This window comes from Scyliorhinus torazame, chromosome 8 (assembly GCF_047496885.1).
Source record: "Scyliorhinus torazame isolate Kashiwa2021f chromosome 8, sScyTor2.1, whole genome shotgun sequence".
Lineage (NCBI taxonomy): Eukaryota > Metazoa > Chordata > Chondrichthyes > Carcharhiniformes > Scyliorhinidae > Scyliorhinus > Scyliorhinus torazame.
Genome location: NC_092714.1, coordinates 81676291 through 81694256, shown reverse-complemented (window position 1 = coordinate 81694256; position 17966 = coordinate 81676291). Strand labels below are relative to the sequence as shown.

At 47.7% G+C, this 17966-nt stretch overlaps 1 protein-coding gene and 1 pseudogene across 1 annotated transcript in view; both read left to right on the top strand.

Moving 5' to 3' along the window:
* Window positions 1-17966, top strand: part of LOC140427982 (uncharacterized) — a 158342-nt gene that overhangs the window by 121874 nt on the left and 18502 nt on the right. Inside the window, exons 16-17 of the mRNA XM_072513907.1 lie at window positions 6341-6480; window positions 14462-14585. Of these exons, the coding sequence (XP_072370008.1) occupies window positions 6341-6480; window positions 14462-14585 (264 nt within the window). The remainder of the gene's footprint in view (window positions 1-6340; window positions 6481-14461; window positions 14586-17966) is intronic.
* LOC140428990 (U2 spliceosomal RNA) lies at window positions 7089-7306 on the top strand (annotated as a pseudogene).

The window sequence follows — 17966 nt, the reverse complement described above, 5'->3', positions numbered from 1 at the left end:
CTGAATTTGGTTAACTCATTAGGTGCATCCCTAATTGCAAACAGTATGAATAGAATTCCTTTATCCCAATCCTCTGGATAATCTTGACAATAATCCCTCAACATTGTCTTTAATGTCTGATGCCACCTTTCTAACGCTCCCTGCAATTCTGGATGGTAGGTAGTTGATTTAAATTGTTTTATTCCTAAGCTATCCATAACTTCTTTGAATAACTTTGAGGTAAAATTTGATCCTTGATCCGATTGTATTTCTGTGGGTAATCCATATCTAGTAAAGAATTTAAGTCACTCCTCCACAATCTTTTTAGCTGTAATATTACGTACTGGAATGGCCTCTGGAAACCTAGTAGACACATCCATCATAGTCAAAAGATATTGATTCCAACTTTTCGTTTTAGGAAGTTGTCCTACGCAATCAATTAAGACCCTTGTAAAAGGTTCCTCAAATGCTGGAATGGGTATTAAGGGCACTGGTTTTATCACTGCCTGAGGTTTCTCTCTCACTTGACATGTGTGATATGATCGACAAAATGTAACTAGATCTGTATGTAGTCCAGGCCAATAAAATCTGTATGTAGTCCAGGCCATTTTTGTATTTTAGCTTTAGTTTTCCTTACTCCCAAATGACCTCCCACTGGTACCTCATGTGCTACTTGCAACACCTCCTTTCTATACCCTACCGGCAATACCATTTGATGAACTTCTGCCCACTTTTCATCCACCTGCATATGTCTCCATTTTTTCATCAAGACATCACTTTTACAGTAATGACACTCTGGTATACACTCCGATTCCTCTTCCATATATGCTTTCTGATACATTCGGTTTATTTCTACATCTTTCTGTTGTAACTCCACCAATTTTCCTGAATTAAAAATATATGCCTCATCCTCCACCTGTTCTTGTTCTTTCCCAACCATCTGATCAAAAATCGTTACTGATAATTGAACTTCAATTTTATCTTCACTCTCTGATTCCTCCTCTTGTCTTAACCTGTGACTTTGCGACCTTGTTACTACACAATCCGGAGAAATTCCAGGATACTCGTCCTTCAATACTTCAGTTGTCTAATTTTCCACTGGCTTATCAACCACAGTAGGCATCACTCTCACCTGCGATCCAGCTATATCATTACCCAAGATAAACTGTATTCCTGGACAAGATAGTTTCTCTATTACTCCTACTACCACTTCACCACTCTTCATTGGACTTTCCAACCTTACCTTGTATATTGGAACACTACTCTTCTGACCCTGAATTCCACATATTGCCACCTTTTACATAGATTACATAGAACATACAGTGCAGAAGGAGGCCATTCGGCCCATCGAGTCTGCACCGACCCACATTAATCCCTCACTTCCACCTTATCCCCGCAACCTAATAACCCCTCCCAACCCAACCCTTATGGACACTACGGGTAATTTAGCATGGCCAATCCACCTAACCTGCACGTCTTTGGACTGTGGGAGGAAACCGGAGCACCCGGAGGAAACCCACGCGGACACGGGGAGAACGTGCAAACTCCGCACAGACAGTGACCCAGCGGGGAATCGAACCTGGGACCCTGGCGCTGTGAAGCCACAGTGCTAATCACTTGTGCTACCGTGCTGCCCTTTTCTGGCATTATTCTTCCCAAACTACATAACTCCTCATTTCTCACCTTTAAAGATTGACTAGCTCCCGTATCTCTTAAAATTGTGACTTCTTTACCTGCTCGTTCTGGTACACATGAGTAAACTTTACCCACACAAGTAAATTCTTTAAAGAGATCTGGCACCTTCTTATCAACCACCTCTTGAACAGGCTGTACAATCTTTTGCACCTCCTTCGCTTCACTTGGTCTTTCCTTTACCATTTTAACAAACCCCACTGTCTTATCCTGTTTTACCACATCAGCCTTCCCAGTGCTTTTCTTCAACCACCAACACTGTGACTTTACATGGCCTAGTTTATTACAGTGAAAACATTTGAAACTTTTCATGTCTCTTCCACCCTCCTGGATTTCTTTTTTAATCTGAGGTACACTCTCATTATCTCCCATCAAATCTTCTTTACCTCTACCACTTGAGTATTTCTCTTTTCCCCGGTTTCTATCCCTCACAGGCTGAAACTGATGTCGGAAACCAAGCTTTGATTTATGAACTAATTCATAATCATCTGCCATTTCTGCTGCTAATCTCACAGTTTTAACCCTCTGCTCTTCCACATGAGTTCTCACAACATCAGGAATTGAATTTTTAAACTCCTCCAAAAGTATAATTTCTCTGAGAGCTTTATCCGTCTATTTCAAAGCCCTTATCCACCTATCAAAGTTACTCTGTTTGATCTGTTTGATCCTTTCAAACTCCATGTATGTTTGACCCAGGTTCATTCCATAAATTTCTAAACCTTAGACTGTAGGCTTAAGGCACTAGTTCATATGCACCTAAGATGTTTTCACCTCCTCATACATCCCAGATACCTCCTCCGGTAGTGATGCAAACACTTCACTAGCCCTACCTACCAGTTTTGTTTGAATCAGTAATACCCACATGTCCGGTGGCCAATTCATTTGTTTAGCCACCTTCTCAAATGAAATGAAAAAGTTTCTACCTCCTTCTCATCAAACCTTAGCAATGCTTGGACATATTTAAATATATCCCCACCAAGGCTTCAACTATGACGCTCTTTCTCTTTATCCTCATCACGATCCTCCAACTGTGCGTTTCCCTTTACAACCACCAATTTTAACTTACTGTCATGTTTCATGGCCATTTTCTGAAGTTCAAACTCTCTCTTTTTCTCTTTCCTCTCTCTTTTTCTTTTTGTTCTGCTAGAGCTATTCTTTCTTTGTTTCTTTCTTCTCTCTCCTTTTCTTTTTCCCTGATCTGTAGTTCCCTTTCTCTCTCTTTTTCTCTTTCCTTCATTGCGTATTCAAGCTGCTTTAATTCTTTCTCATGTTCCAGTTGTTTAATCTGTAACTGAATTTTAGTCAATTCTAATGAATCAGACTGTATCTCAATGCTCAGCTAGCGCCGTAAGTACCTCTTCTTCTCGTATTCTGTCAGGTAATGTTAACTGCAGTGTTTTTGCCAAATCTAAAAGCCTGTTTTTTGTCTCTGTTCGTAAGTTACTGCGTGTGACCATCTCCACCTCCAAGAACTTCAGAGCCTCTGAAAGAGCCATTGGCCACAACACACTCCTTACTTAAACTGGAATACCACAACTGAAAAGCAACCACAATATGTTCACCCCTCACTGTCTTGAAGTTCACAAAGCCAACCCAATAGATAGACTTTTATCCACCTCGAGCCCCTAATTTGTTATGGGCCAGGGTTTAGAGAACACCAAAGTGTATCATGGAGTTCACCTGACCCACAACTTTTAATAGATTGTGGTTATGGGGAGCACAAGTGCCTACTTTACAGGTGCGATGCACAGAGATTTAAAGTACGTTTAAAACAAAACTATGTTTATTTATGAATCCAGTTATCACTTTATAAACCCACAGTAAACATCTTAACAACTATCAACACCAATAATCCCCACAGATACAATATTCTATAAGTAACCCTTCATAACTTTCCTAACAACATACATAAGATCAAACAACACTTTTTACAGAAAGACAGCAGGTTTAAATTCTCTACTGAAATAGGTATTACTTTGAAATCGCCAAATGATCTGGAGACAGTCTTTAGATTGCAGAGAGAGATCAATATACAGCTGCTTGCTTTGCCTGCAGCTATCCAGCTCTGAAAACAAAACTAAAACACATTGTAGCTGCCTGCTCAAAAACAAAAGTGAAAGACAGCCAGCCCAGCTCCTCCCACACTCTGACATCACTGCAGCTATTTGATAAATACCCATTTCTTAAAGGTACATCCACTGCAATTATTTGATAAACACCCAGTTCTTAAAGGTACTCTCACATGACACCATACAGCATCATGTTAGTGTCATACCAGTAAACTTAGATCTATTACTCACTGTCACTTTGTATAAGTCATTAATATAGATTGTAAATAGCTGAGACTCCAGCTCTGACCCCTGTGGCATTCCACGAGTCACAACTTCCCAACTTTAAAGTGTCTATTTAAGACGATTCACCGCTCTCCTGGCCAAATAAAAGTCTGTGTTGCATGTCTTCCTTTGATGTTCGCGAGCAGCTGCAGCCGTCCCTATATGGACCATTTGTAGGGCCAATCTGTCTAGTATTGTATTTGTCCAGTATTATTTGGTAGAATGAACACAACACATGCTGTGCCCATTGTAACCTGAAAAATCCATTGGCGTAGATGCCTGATTTAAATACTTTGATAATGGAGCAATGCAATACGCTACATTAAGGGAATAAATACCATGAAAATCTTCCTGTAAACTGTGATTTGTCATTACGAGTGGCTGAAAGGGAATTGAATTTGAAGAATAATAAAACCGAGCAACCAGACATGAACTGGGCTTCTGCCAGCAACTGAGAGTATTTTCTTTGAAGGGTCCTAATTTTATACACAGATTGGGTTTAAAGAAGATTTCTGTTCCTGTGATTAAATGAAATGCTGTTTAGTTGCAGTAGCTTACAGGTCTGGAAGCACAGCAAACTGATTGTGAAAGTGACAGTAAGCACAATGGACTTCAAGTGGCAGGAGGAAGAGCAGCACCTGTATGACCAGAATTCCAAGGTTGTCAGCGGTTTCTTTGCAGGCAGTGCTGAAGGTCAAAACACCAGCCCCAGAGCAGCATGCTGCAGGCAGCATTGAGGGAATTGCTCAGAATGCCAATGGCACCTTAACCTCCGAGGCAATGCAGTGTCAGAAATATTTAAATTAACTCACAAGGTTGGCCAGAAAAAATGAAAGTAGGAGTACCCTTGCACATCATAAAAGAATACTACAATATTGACTCGCTTTCATCCCATTCATAACGACAATTGGCTGAAGACTGGCATCTGTGATGCTGGAAACCTCAGAAGGAGGCCAAGAATCCACTCCATCTCTTGTGGCTGAAGATTGTTGTAAATGTTGCATCCTTGCCTTTTGCATTGACATGCTGGGCTCCTCATTTATTGAGTTTGAGGATGTTTGAGGAGCCTGTTCCTCCAGTTATTGCGTCATTGTCCATCACCTTTCATGGCAGCACTGCAGAGCTTTAATCTAATCTGTTGGTTGCCATATCACTCTGCTTAATCTGTCAAATACTGCTTCCATTGTTTAGCCTGCACTTAGCCCTGACTTATAGCTTGGCATCTCTGTTGCTCCGAGCATGTTATCCTGCACTTCTCATTGAAGTGCAGGATAACATGCTGTTAACATGCAGGATAACGGGCAGCACGGTAGCCTTGTGGATAGCACAATTGCTTCACAGCTCCAGGGTCCCAGGTTCGATTCTGGCTTGGGTCACTGTCTGTGCGGAGTTTGCACATCCTCCCCGTGTGTGCGTGGGTTTCCTCCGGGGCTCCGGTTTCCTCCCACAGTCCAAAGATGTGCGGGTTAGGTGGATTGGCCATGATAAATTGCCCTTAGTGTCCAAAATTGCCCTTAGTGTTGGGTTGGGTGGGGTTACTGGGTTATGGGGATAGGGTGGCGGTGTTGACCTTGGGTAGGGTGCTCTTTCCAAGAGCCGGTGCAGACTCGATGGGCCGAATGGCCTCCTTCTGTACTGTAAATTCTATGATTCTATGATTCTATGAACCAGGATTAATTCCCTAGCCTGATGGTATTGGCAGAGTGAACAATATACCGGTCGATGAGCTTATAGATTGTGGTCAAATATAATTTTGCTGCTACTCATAGGATTTCATGGATGCCCAGTTCTGAACTGCAAGATCTGAATCTATCCCATTTAGCCCAATATTAAAGATACAAAACAAAATGTCATGTATCCTCAGTGTGAAGAGGGTGGTCACTACTATCACTACTGTCAGGGACCGATACACCTGCAACAGGTAGATTGCTGAGGTTGAGGTAAAGGTGTTGTCTCCCCTTTTTGGTTCTTTCACCACCTCCTACAGGTCCAGTCTGGCATATATGTCCTTTAACATGGTTAACTCGGTCATTCATGGTGTCACGGGAGTGTAATCAGGCCACTATTGACTACTTAGAGAATGACTTGCTTTATTCAAAAATTTTAAAAGCAAGGCCGTAAATGTTTAGCAGGAATTTTCATTATGCTGAGAACATAAATATGGATAAATATTGTGATGTTGGGTGTGATTGCTTTAACAATGTTAGCCTCATATCCCATTAAAGAATAAAACATGCTTTTCATCATAAAGTGATTTATTTCCATGTCATTTAACCATTTCTTACTAGTACGAGAAGCATCTGCTCAGTGTGACCTTGTGTTATTTCTTGTTTTAGGATTTTTCTATGCCTTCTATCAGCTTATTTAGCCTTTATTCATTTGAAGGTCAAAAGCTGATTCTTACAGAAGGCACCAGTTGCTGGAAGAATAAGGATTACTGCCAAACTCCAAAGTCAGTCAAGGTGAATGGTGGAATGTAAGTAGGCACAAATCATTGTTGTTCCAATGTTTAGACGGCATATTTATTTCTGTACCAGAGGTGAGAAAGCCCAGCGAAGGTGACTGATTCTGGGTCAGTTAACACTGTTAAAAGGGAGATGCCAGAAAAGTGGTTGAGTGAAAGGATTTGAAGGTTGTAGAAATATTGGGAAACATTCATTGAGATCATATCCCCAAAATAGAGTCTGGCTCAACGGGAAACCCCGATCCTTTGAGTTGCTTTCAAATCAAGCAAGGCTCAACACCAATAGCACAGCCTCCCCTGCATGAACATGTTAATAGCATTGCTTGATTCTTTTTAACACGGCGAGATAAAGGAAGGAATTGGTGTTCCTTAAAATAGGGGATCAACAGGAGGGGGCAGGAAATCTATGAAAAAATAATTTGACTACGTCTCTGGATGAAGTGGGCTTGACAGCCAAATTATTATTTCCTGCCCCTGACATTTCAACTTTCTTATGCAACCTTGAACTGAACCAACCCAGGCTAACATAAAATGGGATTTCACAGATAAGATGTCTGATTTGATGGTCCCAGAATGGAGCTATGGATGGACTGAGTGGAACTCAATGATAAGGCAACATTACTGCTTCTCAGTCTTTTGGCTAATATCAAGTGTAGGATCAAGCCTGTTCTTGTCAGCTTGGATTTAGTATGCCCTCCCTTGTGGGGACCTGAATTGGATTCAATTTGAATTTGAATTAGTTTTTGGAGCAAGCAAGGAGATGGACTAAGGGCCTTGCCCTGTCCACTCTGCGCATTAGCTTTGAGAAATTAATAATTTTAAAGAAAAAATACTACAAAAACATTCTCAGGCTCGCACCCTTACAGCTCCTTCCTAAATTTAGCCTGTAAATAGTTCATGGGTAAAATTCTCCAGTGAAAGCAACATTCGTTTTTGTAAACTTTTTTTTTGAATAATTTTTATTAAAGGTTTTCATAAAATATCAATAACAAAATGAGAAAGAAAAAAGAACCCAACAGGGTTAAGTACAAAACACAATCTAAAAAAAGCAACCCCCCAAACCCCTCCCCCCCCTGTACATAAATAATAAATTAACATTAACACCCCGACTTAACACAACAGGTGTATACACCCCCTCAGACCCTCCAGTGTAAATAACGTAAACAAAAATAAAGTAAACCCCCCCCTCCCCCCGAGCTGCTGCTGCCATTGACCAATGTCTATCGTTCTGCCAGAAAGTCTAAGAACGGTTGCCACCGCCTAAAGAACCCTTGTACCGACCCTCTCAAGGCGAATTTCACCCTCTCCAATTTAATGAACCCTGCCATATCGCTGATCCAGGATTCCACGCTTGGGGGCCTCGCATCTTTCCACTGAAGGAGAATCCTTCGCCGGGCTACCACGGAAGCAAAGGCCGGAATTCCGGCCTCTTTCGCCTCCTGCACTCCCGGCTCCTCTGCCAGCCCAAATATTGCGAGCCCCCAGCCCGGTTTGACCCTGGATCCTACCACCCTCGACACCGTCCTCGCTACACCCTTCCAAAATTCCTCCAGCGCTGGGCATGCCCAGAACATATGGGTGTGATTTGCTGGGCTCCTTGAGCACCTAACACACCTGTCCTCACCCCCAAAGAACCGGCTCATCCTTGTCCCGATCATGTGTGTCCTCTGCAGCACCTTAAACTGTATGAGGCTGAGCCTCGCGCACGAAGAGGAAGAGTTCACCCTCCCTAGGGCATCTGCCCACGTCCCCTCTTCGATCTCCTCTCCCAACCCCTCCTCCCACTTACCTTTCAACTCCACCACCGAGGCCTCCTCCTCCTCCTGCATCACCTGGTAAGTTTCCGAGATCTTCCCCACTCCCACCCACCCCCCCGAGAGCACCCTGTCCTGTACTGTGTGTGGCAGTAGCCGCGGGAATTCCACCACCTGCCATCTGGCAAACGCCCTTACCTGTAAGTAAGGGGGAGCCCGTACTTCTCCTCCAGCTCACCCACGCTCGTGAACTTCCCGTCCACAACCAGGTCCCCCAACTTTCGTATCCCTGCCCTGTGCCACCCTGGAAACCCTCCACCTGTTCTTCCTGGGGCGAACCGGTGTTTCCCCCGTATTGGGGTCCACGCCGAGGCCCTAACTTCCCCCATATGCCGCCTCCACTGCCCCCAAATTTTGAGGGTTGCCGCCACCACCACCGGGCTCGTGGTATACCTCCTTGGAGGGAGCGGCAGCGGCGCAGTTGCCAGCGCCCCCAGACTCGTACCCACACAGGACGCCGTCTCCAGCCTCTTCCATGCAGCCCCCTCTCCCTCCACCACCCACTTGCGCATCATCGTCGCATTGGCAGCCCAGTAGTACCCACAGAGGTTGGGCAGCGCCAGCCCCCCCTATCTCTACGCCGCTCCAGGAACACCCTTCTCACCCTTGGAGTCCCTCGCGCCCACACAAACCCCATTATACTCCTGTGAACCCACCTGAAAAAAGCCTTCGGGATAAACACGGGCAGCACTGGAACAGGAACAAAAACCTTGGGAGCACCGTTATTTTGATTGACTGCACCCTACCCGCCAAGGACAGCGGCAACGCATCCCACCTGTTGAACTCCTCCTCCATTTGCTCCACCAGCCTTGTAAAGTTAAGCCTATGCAGGGCCCCCCAGCTCCTGGCCACCTGGACCTCCAAATATCCGAAGCTCCTCTCCACCATTTTTAGTGGGAGCTCGCCAATCCCCCTCTCCTGGTCCCCTAGCTGAACTACGAACAGCTCACTCTTCCCCATATTGAGCTTGTTCCCCGAAAAGTCCCCGAATTCCCTAAGGATCCTCATTACCTCTGGCATTCCTCCCACCGGGTCCGCCACATACAGCAGCAGGTCATCCGCATAAAGCGGCACCCTATGCTCCTCCCCACCCCGCACCCACCCCCTCCAGTTCCTCGGCTCTCCAGGGGTTCAATCGCCAGTGCGAAGAGCAGGGGGGACAGGGGACACCCCTGTCTCGTCCCTCGGTGCAACCGAAAGTACTCGGACCTCCTCCTATTTGTGGCCACACTCTCCATCGGGACCTCATACAACAGCCTAACCCGCCTGACAAACCCCTCCGCAAACCTGAACCTCTTCAGCACCTCCCAAAGGTACCCCCACTCTACTCTATCGAAGGCTTTCTCAGCGTCCATCGCCACCACTATATCCGCCTTCCCCCTCCCTCGCCGGCATCATGGTGACGTTCAAAAGCCTCCGTACATTCGCATTCAACTGTCTCCCCTTCACAAACCCCGTCTGGTCTTCATGGATGATCTGTGGCACACAATCCTCAATCCTCATGGCTAAGACCTTCGCCAGCACCTTGGCATCTACATTTAGCAAGGAAATCGGTCTGTAAGACCCACGTTGCAGGGGATCCTTGTCCCGCTTCAGGATCAAAGAGATCAGTGCCTGGGACATCGTTGGCGGTAAAGCCCCCCCCTTCCCTCCCTTGCCTCATTAAAGGTCCTAACTAACAGCGGGCCCAACAGGTCCATATATTTTTTATAGAACTTGACCGGGAAACCATCCGGCCCCGGTGCCTTCCCCACCTGCATGCTTCCTATCCCTTTGATCAGCTCCTCCAGCCCAATCGGGGCCCCCAGTCCCGCCACCAGCCCCTCTTCCACCTTTGGAAACCTCAATTGGTCCAGGAAACGGCCCATCCCTCCCTCCTCCCGTAGGGGCTCGGATCGGTACAATTCCTCGTAGAAATCCCTGAAGACCTCATTGATGCCAACTGCACTCCGCACCACGCTCCCTCCCCTGTCCTTAACTCCCCCGATCTCCTTAGCTGCATCCCGCTTCCATAGCTGATGCGCCAGCATCTGGCTTGTCTTTTCCCCATACGCGTAGACCGCCCCCTGGGCCTTCCTCCACTGCACCTCCGCCTTCCTGGTGGTCACCAGGTCGAATTCGGCTTGGAGGCTGCGCCTCTTCCTCAACAATCCTTCCTCGGGCTCTTCCGCATCCCTCCTGTCCACCCTCACCATCTCTCCCACCAGCCTCTCCCTCTCCCCCCCGCTCCCTCCGCTCCTTGTGGGCCCTAATGGAGATCAGCTCTCCCCTCACCAGCGCCTTCAGTGGCTCCCATACCATCCCCACTCGGACCTCCCCGTTGTCGTTGGTCTCCAAGTACCTCTCTATACTTCCTCGGACCCGCTCGCTCACCTCCTTGGCCGCCAACAACCCCACCTCCAAGCGCCACAGCGGGCGCTGGTCCCTCTCCTCCCCCATCTCCAAGTCCACCCAATGCGGGGCGTGGTTCGAAATGGCTATTGCCGAATACTCAGTATCCTCTACTCTCGCTATCAGTGCCCTACTCAAAATGAAAAAGTCGATTCGAGAATAAGCCTTGTGGACATGTGAGAAGAATGAAAATTCCCTAGCCCCCAGCCTTGCAAATCTCCAAGGGTTCACCCCTCCTATTTAGTCCATAAATCCCCTCAGCACTCTAGCCGCCGTCGGCCTCCTACCCGTCCTAGACCTGGAGCAATCCAATGCCGGATCCAACACCGTGTTAAAGTCTCCCCCCATTATCAGGCCCCCCACTTCCAAGTCTGGGATCCGACCCAACATACGCCGCATAAAACCCGCATCGTCCCAGTTCGGAGCACACACATTGACCAGTACTCCCCTCTCTCCCTGCAACTTACCACTTACCATTATGTACCTACCGCCATTACCTGTCACAATACCCGATGCCTCGAATGACACCTTCTTTCCCACCAAGATCGCCACCCCTCGATTTTTGGCATCTAGCCCCGAGTGAAACACCTGACCTACCCACCCTTTCCTCAGTCTTACCTAGTCTGCCACCTTCAGGTGTGTCTCCTGGAGCATAACCACATCCGCCTTGAGCCCCTTCAGGTGCGCGAACACGCGGGCCCGCTTAACCGGCCCATTCAGTCCCCTTACATTCCAGGTTATCAGCCGGATCAGGGGGCTACCCGCCCCCCTCCCCCGCCGACTAGCCATGACCCCTCCTCGGCCAGCCACACGCCCACACCCCACACCCGGCCCGTTCCCCACAGCGGAATACCCCCGTCTCAACCCCCCCCCCACTCGCTCCAGCTCCTCCTTGACCTTAGCAGCAGCAACTTGATTGTACCCGGCCCTCCTCTTCGCCACCTCCGCACTCCAGTCCTGGTATATTCGAACCTCTGTGTTCTCCCACCTGCTGCTCCTCTCCTTCTTGGCCCACCTGAGCACACACTCCCGATCGACGAACCGATGGGACCGCGCCAGCACCGCCCGCAGAGGCTCGTTCGCCTTGGGCCTCCTCGCCGACACTCTATGGGCCCCTTCCAGCTCCAGGGGCCCCTGGAAGGACCCCGCTCCCATCAGCGAGTTCAACATGGTGACCACATAGGCCCCCACGTCCGACACCTCCAGCCCCTCCGGGAGGCTCAGAATCCGCAGATTCTTCCGCCTCAACCGATTCTCCATCTCCTCGAACTGCTCCTGCCATTTCTTGTGGAGCGCCTCGTGCGCCTCCACCTTTATCGCCAGGCCTAAGACCTCGTCCTCATTGTCAGAGATCCTTTGTCGAGCCTCTCGGATCGCCACCCCCTGGGCCGTCTGTGTCTCCAGCAGCTTATCAATAGAAGCCTTCATTGGCTCTAGCAGATCCGTTTTAATCTCTCTGAGGCAGCGCTGGATACCCTCCTGTTGCTGCTCTGCCCACTTCCTCCACTCTGCCTGGTCTACGCCCACCGCCATTTTGTCCTTCTTCCCTCCCTTCTTCGGGTCCACCACCACCTTTTACGTCGCCCCGCTCCTAGTTAAAGCCATATACTGATGGGGAGCTATTATTAACTCCTTCCCACACCGGGAAACGTCGAAAAAGTGCCGTTGGAGGCCCTGAAAAGAGCCCAAAAATCCATTTTTGCGGGAGCCGCCGAATGTGCGACTTAGCTCCCCATAGCCGCAACCGGAAGTCTCGAGAGGGAATCCTTTTGGCAGTATTCGCTTCACCAATCTGCCCCAAAAGGTCTGTGGAAACTCCTGAAAAAGGTCTGAGAGTCCGTTCCAGACGGGAGCTGCCAAATGCGCGACCTACTCCTCCATGGCCGCCACCGGAAGCCTCGTCCCCGCTTCTTCAATGGCCTTGGTGAGATCTTTTCACAGTTGTTCCCTCTGCTGCTAGAATTCACCTTTAATAAAGGCCCTCAAGTCAGCTTGAAGCCTTTAAGCTTGCCCTTCCCCTGCCTGCATGCTGGAAGAGGCTTTTGCCTTTCCTGCTGCTCCAGCCAAATCTTTTACTGTTTCTGCCGGATCTGGTAACCAAGAGACATACCATTCCTGGGGGACACTGTCGGGGTAATGTTGCAGTCTTCTTCCCACACCGGGAAATGTCGAAAAAATTCCGTTGTGGGCCCTGTAAAGAGCCCAAAAGTCCCTTCCAAGCGGGAGCTGACGAACATGCGACTTAGCTCTGCATAGCCGCAACCGGAAGTCCATTTTTGTAAACTTTTAATTGTAAATCAAAATTGCAAACTCCCATCTGTGTGATCGCTTTTCTGTGTAAACTGATCTCTAGCATTTTTAACTTAGTTTCAGTCATGTACAATTGAATAACCTCCAAGCTATCAATGAGATGAACAATTAATTTAATTGAGCTTTCTAATCTGATCGGCCAGATAAAAAAATATTATGATCATAATTATTAGGGACATACATATGGTAGATGGTAAGGAGATTTTCCCCTTAATAGGGAGGTCAATAACCAGGGACATAGATTTAAGGAAGGAACAGGAGGTTTAGAGGGGATTTGAGGAAAACCATTTTCACCCAGGTTTTGGAACAGGCCGACGAACTGCCCCCATGCGTTTAGGAAGCCTTCCTCTGACCCTCAGTGGAGAAATTCCGAGAGGTCAGCAAGCCAGTCTGCAGCATTTTTAACAGATGGTTAATTAAGTGGCCTTAAGGAGCTTAATTGATTACCTGTCGGGTCCGGATTCCTGGTGTAAGTTCCACGCCTCCACAAGGAGAGGGGAAGATGATGTGGAGCAGGTCCAACAGGATTTCTCTCCCATTTTTGGCCTTGCCCCACCTCCAGTCCACCGGTGTCAGAGATGATAACCAGTGAGAGAATCTGTAGCCGACAAAAAATGAGAAAGTTACTTCAATCATCATCTTTAAAATCAAGTATTTCAAGTACCACTGCAAAAGTGTGAGATTATAAATCACAGAATTTACAGAGCAAGAGGCCATTTGCCCATTATGGTGATGGTTCTGAGAGTGGAACTATTAAGTCCCATTCCCCTGCTTTATATCCATTTTGTATGGCAATTGTTTTACTGTTCAGAACTGCTAACAGAAACAGGAAACAGACAATAAAAGGATTAAATAATTGTTATGACATATTGACAATAACACATCGATTGAACTGGTGAACAATTCATAAAGACACTTCTACTTCTCGTAACTGCCTTCTTACACGACTAGCATGTGAAGTTATGAAAGAACCAAAAAATGACAGAAAATATTTCATACTAATATTTTATTGATCAAACATTTGGTTCATCCATGCCCTATATTTAAAATTAGGGTTTGGCGATATTTTTCGTAACTTTTAATGTTTCTCATTCCTATAATCAAACTGTTGAACTGTAAGGAAAACATTTAACTCTGGATAACCGTTCACAATTGTATTTATTTGTAATCAGTTCAAAATTAGTACATTTGTGATGAGCACCTTTGGACAAACATTCTTGCGAAACAAATTCATACTGATCAGTTGGTAACAATGCAAGTGAACCCGTAACATGAAATGAAGTGAATTCAATAATATCTCCCTTGCAAAGAAACAGTCAACACATTATGTAAATTTATTCCATTTTCTCACCAGATGGACAGGTTCAAAATTGTTTATTAGATGTAGATGTTTTCAATCAGACTGTGTAAACCTAGAAAAAGAATAATTCAGCTCTTACTTTACAATTCCTCCTCATGTATTTTCTGTATATAATCAGATGGGTCGCCTATGAACATGCCAACTATAGAGGAAAGCAGTTACTTTTGGAATGTACTGAAATTACCAACTGGAATAAATTCAGCGGATGGAAGACAATTGGTTCAGTTCATCCACTCAAACAGGTAACTCAAACTTTTGCTGCAGTTCTGGGTGAGTCTTGTGTGGTGTTTTGGGGCCCAATTCAGCAGACTGCAGTTAAAGTGCACTGAGTGGCGCTTTTGTGGGGCTTTTCTTGGTGGCTGCAGCACATCCCGTTATCCACCAGCACTTTGACTTTTTTTGAGGCCTCGGACTTTCCCACCGCCGACGGCGCACAAAGGGGAATTTCCTTTTTTTTAATTTTAAAGGACCCAATTTATTTTTTTTCCAATTAAGGGGTATTTAGCATGACTAATCCACCTACACTGCACATCTTTGGGTTGTGGTGATAAGACCCTCGCAGACATGGGGAGAATATGCAAACTCCATACAGACTGTCACCCGGGGCTGGGGTCGAACCTGGGCCCTCGGTGTTGTGAGGCAACAGTGCTAACCACTGTGCCACCCCTCAGAGGAATATCCTGCTGGCGAGCGGCTCCTCACAGATTGATGAGCCATATTGTCCGGAAGCCCGTTTTCAGGCATCTTGTGTTTTTGACCCCTCTCACCACCCCAACATTGGGGAGGTCCCCGCCTCACCCCCCATCTCGTCTCAACCAGGGTCTCCACCCTTGCAGCCATGGAGCACAGGGACAGGACCACATCCCTCTCGGACTGAGCCAAATCCCTCTCCAACTGTGCCAAACCACCTAGTGACTGTGCCAGGTCCCTCTGTGTCCGGTTCAGGTTATCCAGGGTCAGGCTATTGCTCTCGAAGCCAGAAGCCATGGCAGTGATTGGGCCATGCTCTGGAGTGCTGCAGCGATGTCCATGTGGCCCTGGTACATGGCTGCCTGTAATATGGCGGCCCTGTCCTGTGTCTCAGCCACCGCCTGCACAGAGTGCCCCAGGCCTTTGACATCTTGATCCATGGTCGGTACAGTTACATCCAAGGCCTCCACCGTGGACTCAACCCGTGCGGTGTTGACCTGGGTAGCACGCATGGTCGGCACCGCCTCCTGCCCACGCAGCAGTTGAATACCTCCAACTGCACCTGCAGCCGCTGGATGGTTGCTGACACCACCCCTGTAGTCCCCAGCTCTGTGCCTGCACCTCTATCATTGATGGGACTGCCCTTAGCAGCAGCCCAAGGCCCATCTGGACAGCAGCTAGTCCCTGGGGGCAGGCCACCCTCCGACTGTCTGCCCCCTCGGGGGTTCCTACCTTCACCTGATGTCCCACAAGATGTGTGTTGCGCACCAGATGGTGCCCCAGAATTCTCTTCATTAACCTGCCCAACCAAGGTGCTTGTCTCAGGGATGGTGGATGGTGTAGTGACAGCAGTGATGCAAAGTCAGTGTCTTCCCCAGACGTGTGTTCTGGGGTGTCGCGGCAATGCGGCTGGGGGCGGGGGAATCCCGGGAGGATCCGCCTCGTCACCGGGTAATCCTGCAAAACATTAGACAAGCTGTATGGTAGATCATGGGTAGGCATAGTGGGGGTGGGGGGGGGGGGGGGGGGGGGGGGCCACATGTGCGATGGGGGGGGTGCCACACGTGCGATAGGGTCATTGCTCCTCATTGCAGGCTCACTTAGTTCCCCGATGTCGTCCTGTGTCTCAGCAACTGCCTGCTCTCCGACCCAACCAACCAAGTCCAACGCCCTCTGTTCTGTGACTGTGACGGGCTGCAGGTCCAGTGGGGCCCCTCTGGTCTTCTATCGCTCCCTACGGTTGTGGGCTATCTGACACAGTGTGAGGTACTCGCACGCGGGTAGTACAGAGGGTCCGTGGCTGGTGGCCTGTGTGTGCAGAACACCCAGCCGTGGCCGGGCATGGGTGTTGGCATGTGGTTAAGGGTGGGCTGCTGCCGGGCGGAGTCTCGGTCACTCTTTTGGGGGGGTGGGGGGCTATGGGTGTGCAGGATGGGGGGTTAATGCCAGGGGCACAGTGGTGGGGAAGGCATACCCTGACTGGTCTGGGGGGGTTGCTCACCCTCACCCAGCACTGCCTACCGGTCCGCCTGGTGGGATACCACAGATAGGAACTGATCTGAGAAATCGAGAAACAGGCCCAAATTTCCTCCCTTGTCAGGGACACAGAGACAGGAGAATTCCTGGCTCTGTGAACCTGACCCTCAAAAATGGCTTCTCAGAAGATGAATTTTTGATCTGTGGGTTGGTGTGTGCGCTAGTCTAATAATCCTCACTGTGATGATATGCATAATGTAAGTTTGTACATAATGTTATGCATGGCGTCCGACCACTAGGTGGCATTGTAAACCCATCAAGTCACCATGTGACCTGGGAGTTGGGAGTTGATCATGCTGGGAGATAGACGTATTTGCAGTAGTTCCACAAGAGTTGTTTTGTTTTAATTGTTTGTTAGTTCATTTATCCTAGTTATCTCACCATGAAGTTTGTTCCATAATAAATTATTTTAAACTACATGTTCTGTCATTGTTCACTTCGGCCAGTCTACAGAACATGACACTCCCGAGACTATGGGGACACCCCAATTGATCTCCCCATGGGACTTGTGGAATATGAGCTCCCTTGCTAGAGGGTGGAGGCCCATCAGCTGAGGCTCATGGAAATTGCCCTATAAAAGCCGGCCTGGGCCGTGACCAGCTAAAATGATAGTCCTGATTGGGACCTTGAAGTTGTAGGTTGCATTGCGATCTTTATTTTTGTTGTCAAATTAAGCTTCTTTTGGATTTACCTTCCTGAGCCTCCTGAACTTTTATAGCCAGAATAGGAGTCAGGGTGGGTGACCCATGAAGAAGTGAGGGCACTGCTGGAGTGGAGGTGGGATGGATGGAAGGCCTCTCTCTAGACTCCAGCTCTGTGCCCAAAAACAAAATATTAAAGATCACCTTTCACCCCCTTATTATTCAAGAATCTATCTAGGTCTGCCTTAAAAATATTCAAAGACTGTGTCCACTGCCTTCCAAGGAAGAGAGTTCCAAAAACATTGCAGATGATTCATTCCAGTTAGTACCAGAACGGGAGTCTTTTTACCTAAGTATCCAGCATACGATTGTGAGGGTTGGGAAAAATCAAGCTGGTTCATCTTAATCTTTACACTTGAATATTAGGTGAGGCCTAGGCAGCTGATGAAGGTAGAGTGGAATCCTGTAGCCTCCATTTTTCTAGACTCTGTCCTGCTGTGTGGCCTCCTTCCCTCTACTTCACTTGCCATGACAGAAACATCAACTGGTTTGGCCTGTAATATCCCGCACGGGACCTACAGGGTAGGAAAGCTTGCCTTCCCGTGTTTCTTGCAGAGTATGAGCTCCCCAACTGAGGGACGGGGCATCTCAATTACCCAGTGTATATAAGGTCAGCCAGTAAGGCACAGACAAAGCAGGAATCCAGTAGGGATCCTCTGGGAAGTGTACATATATCGTTTGTAAATAAAATTTAAT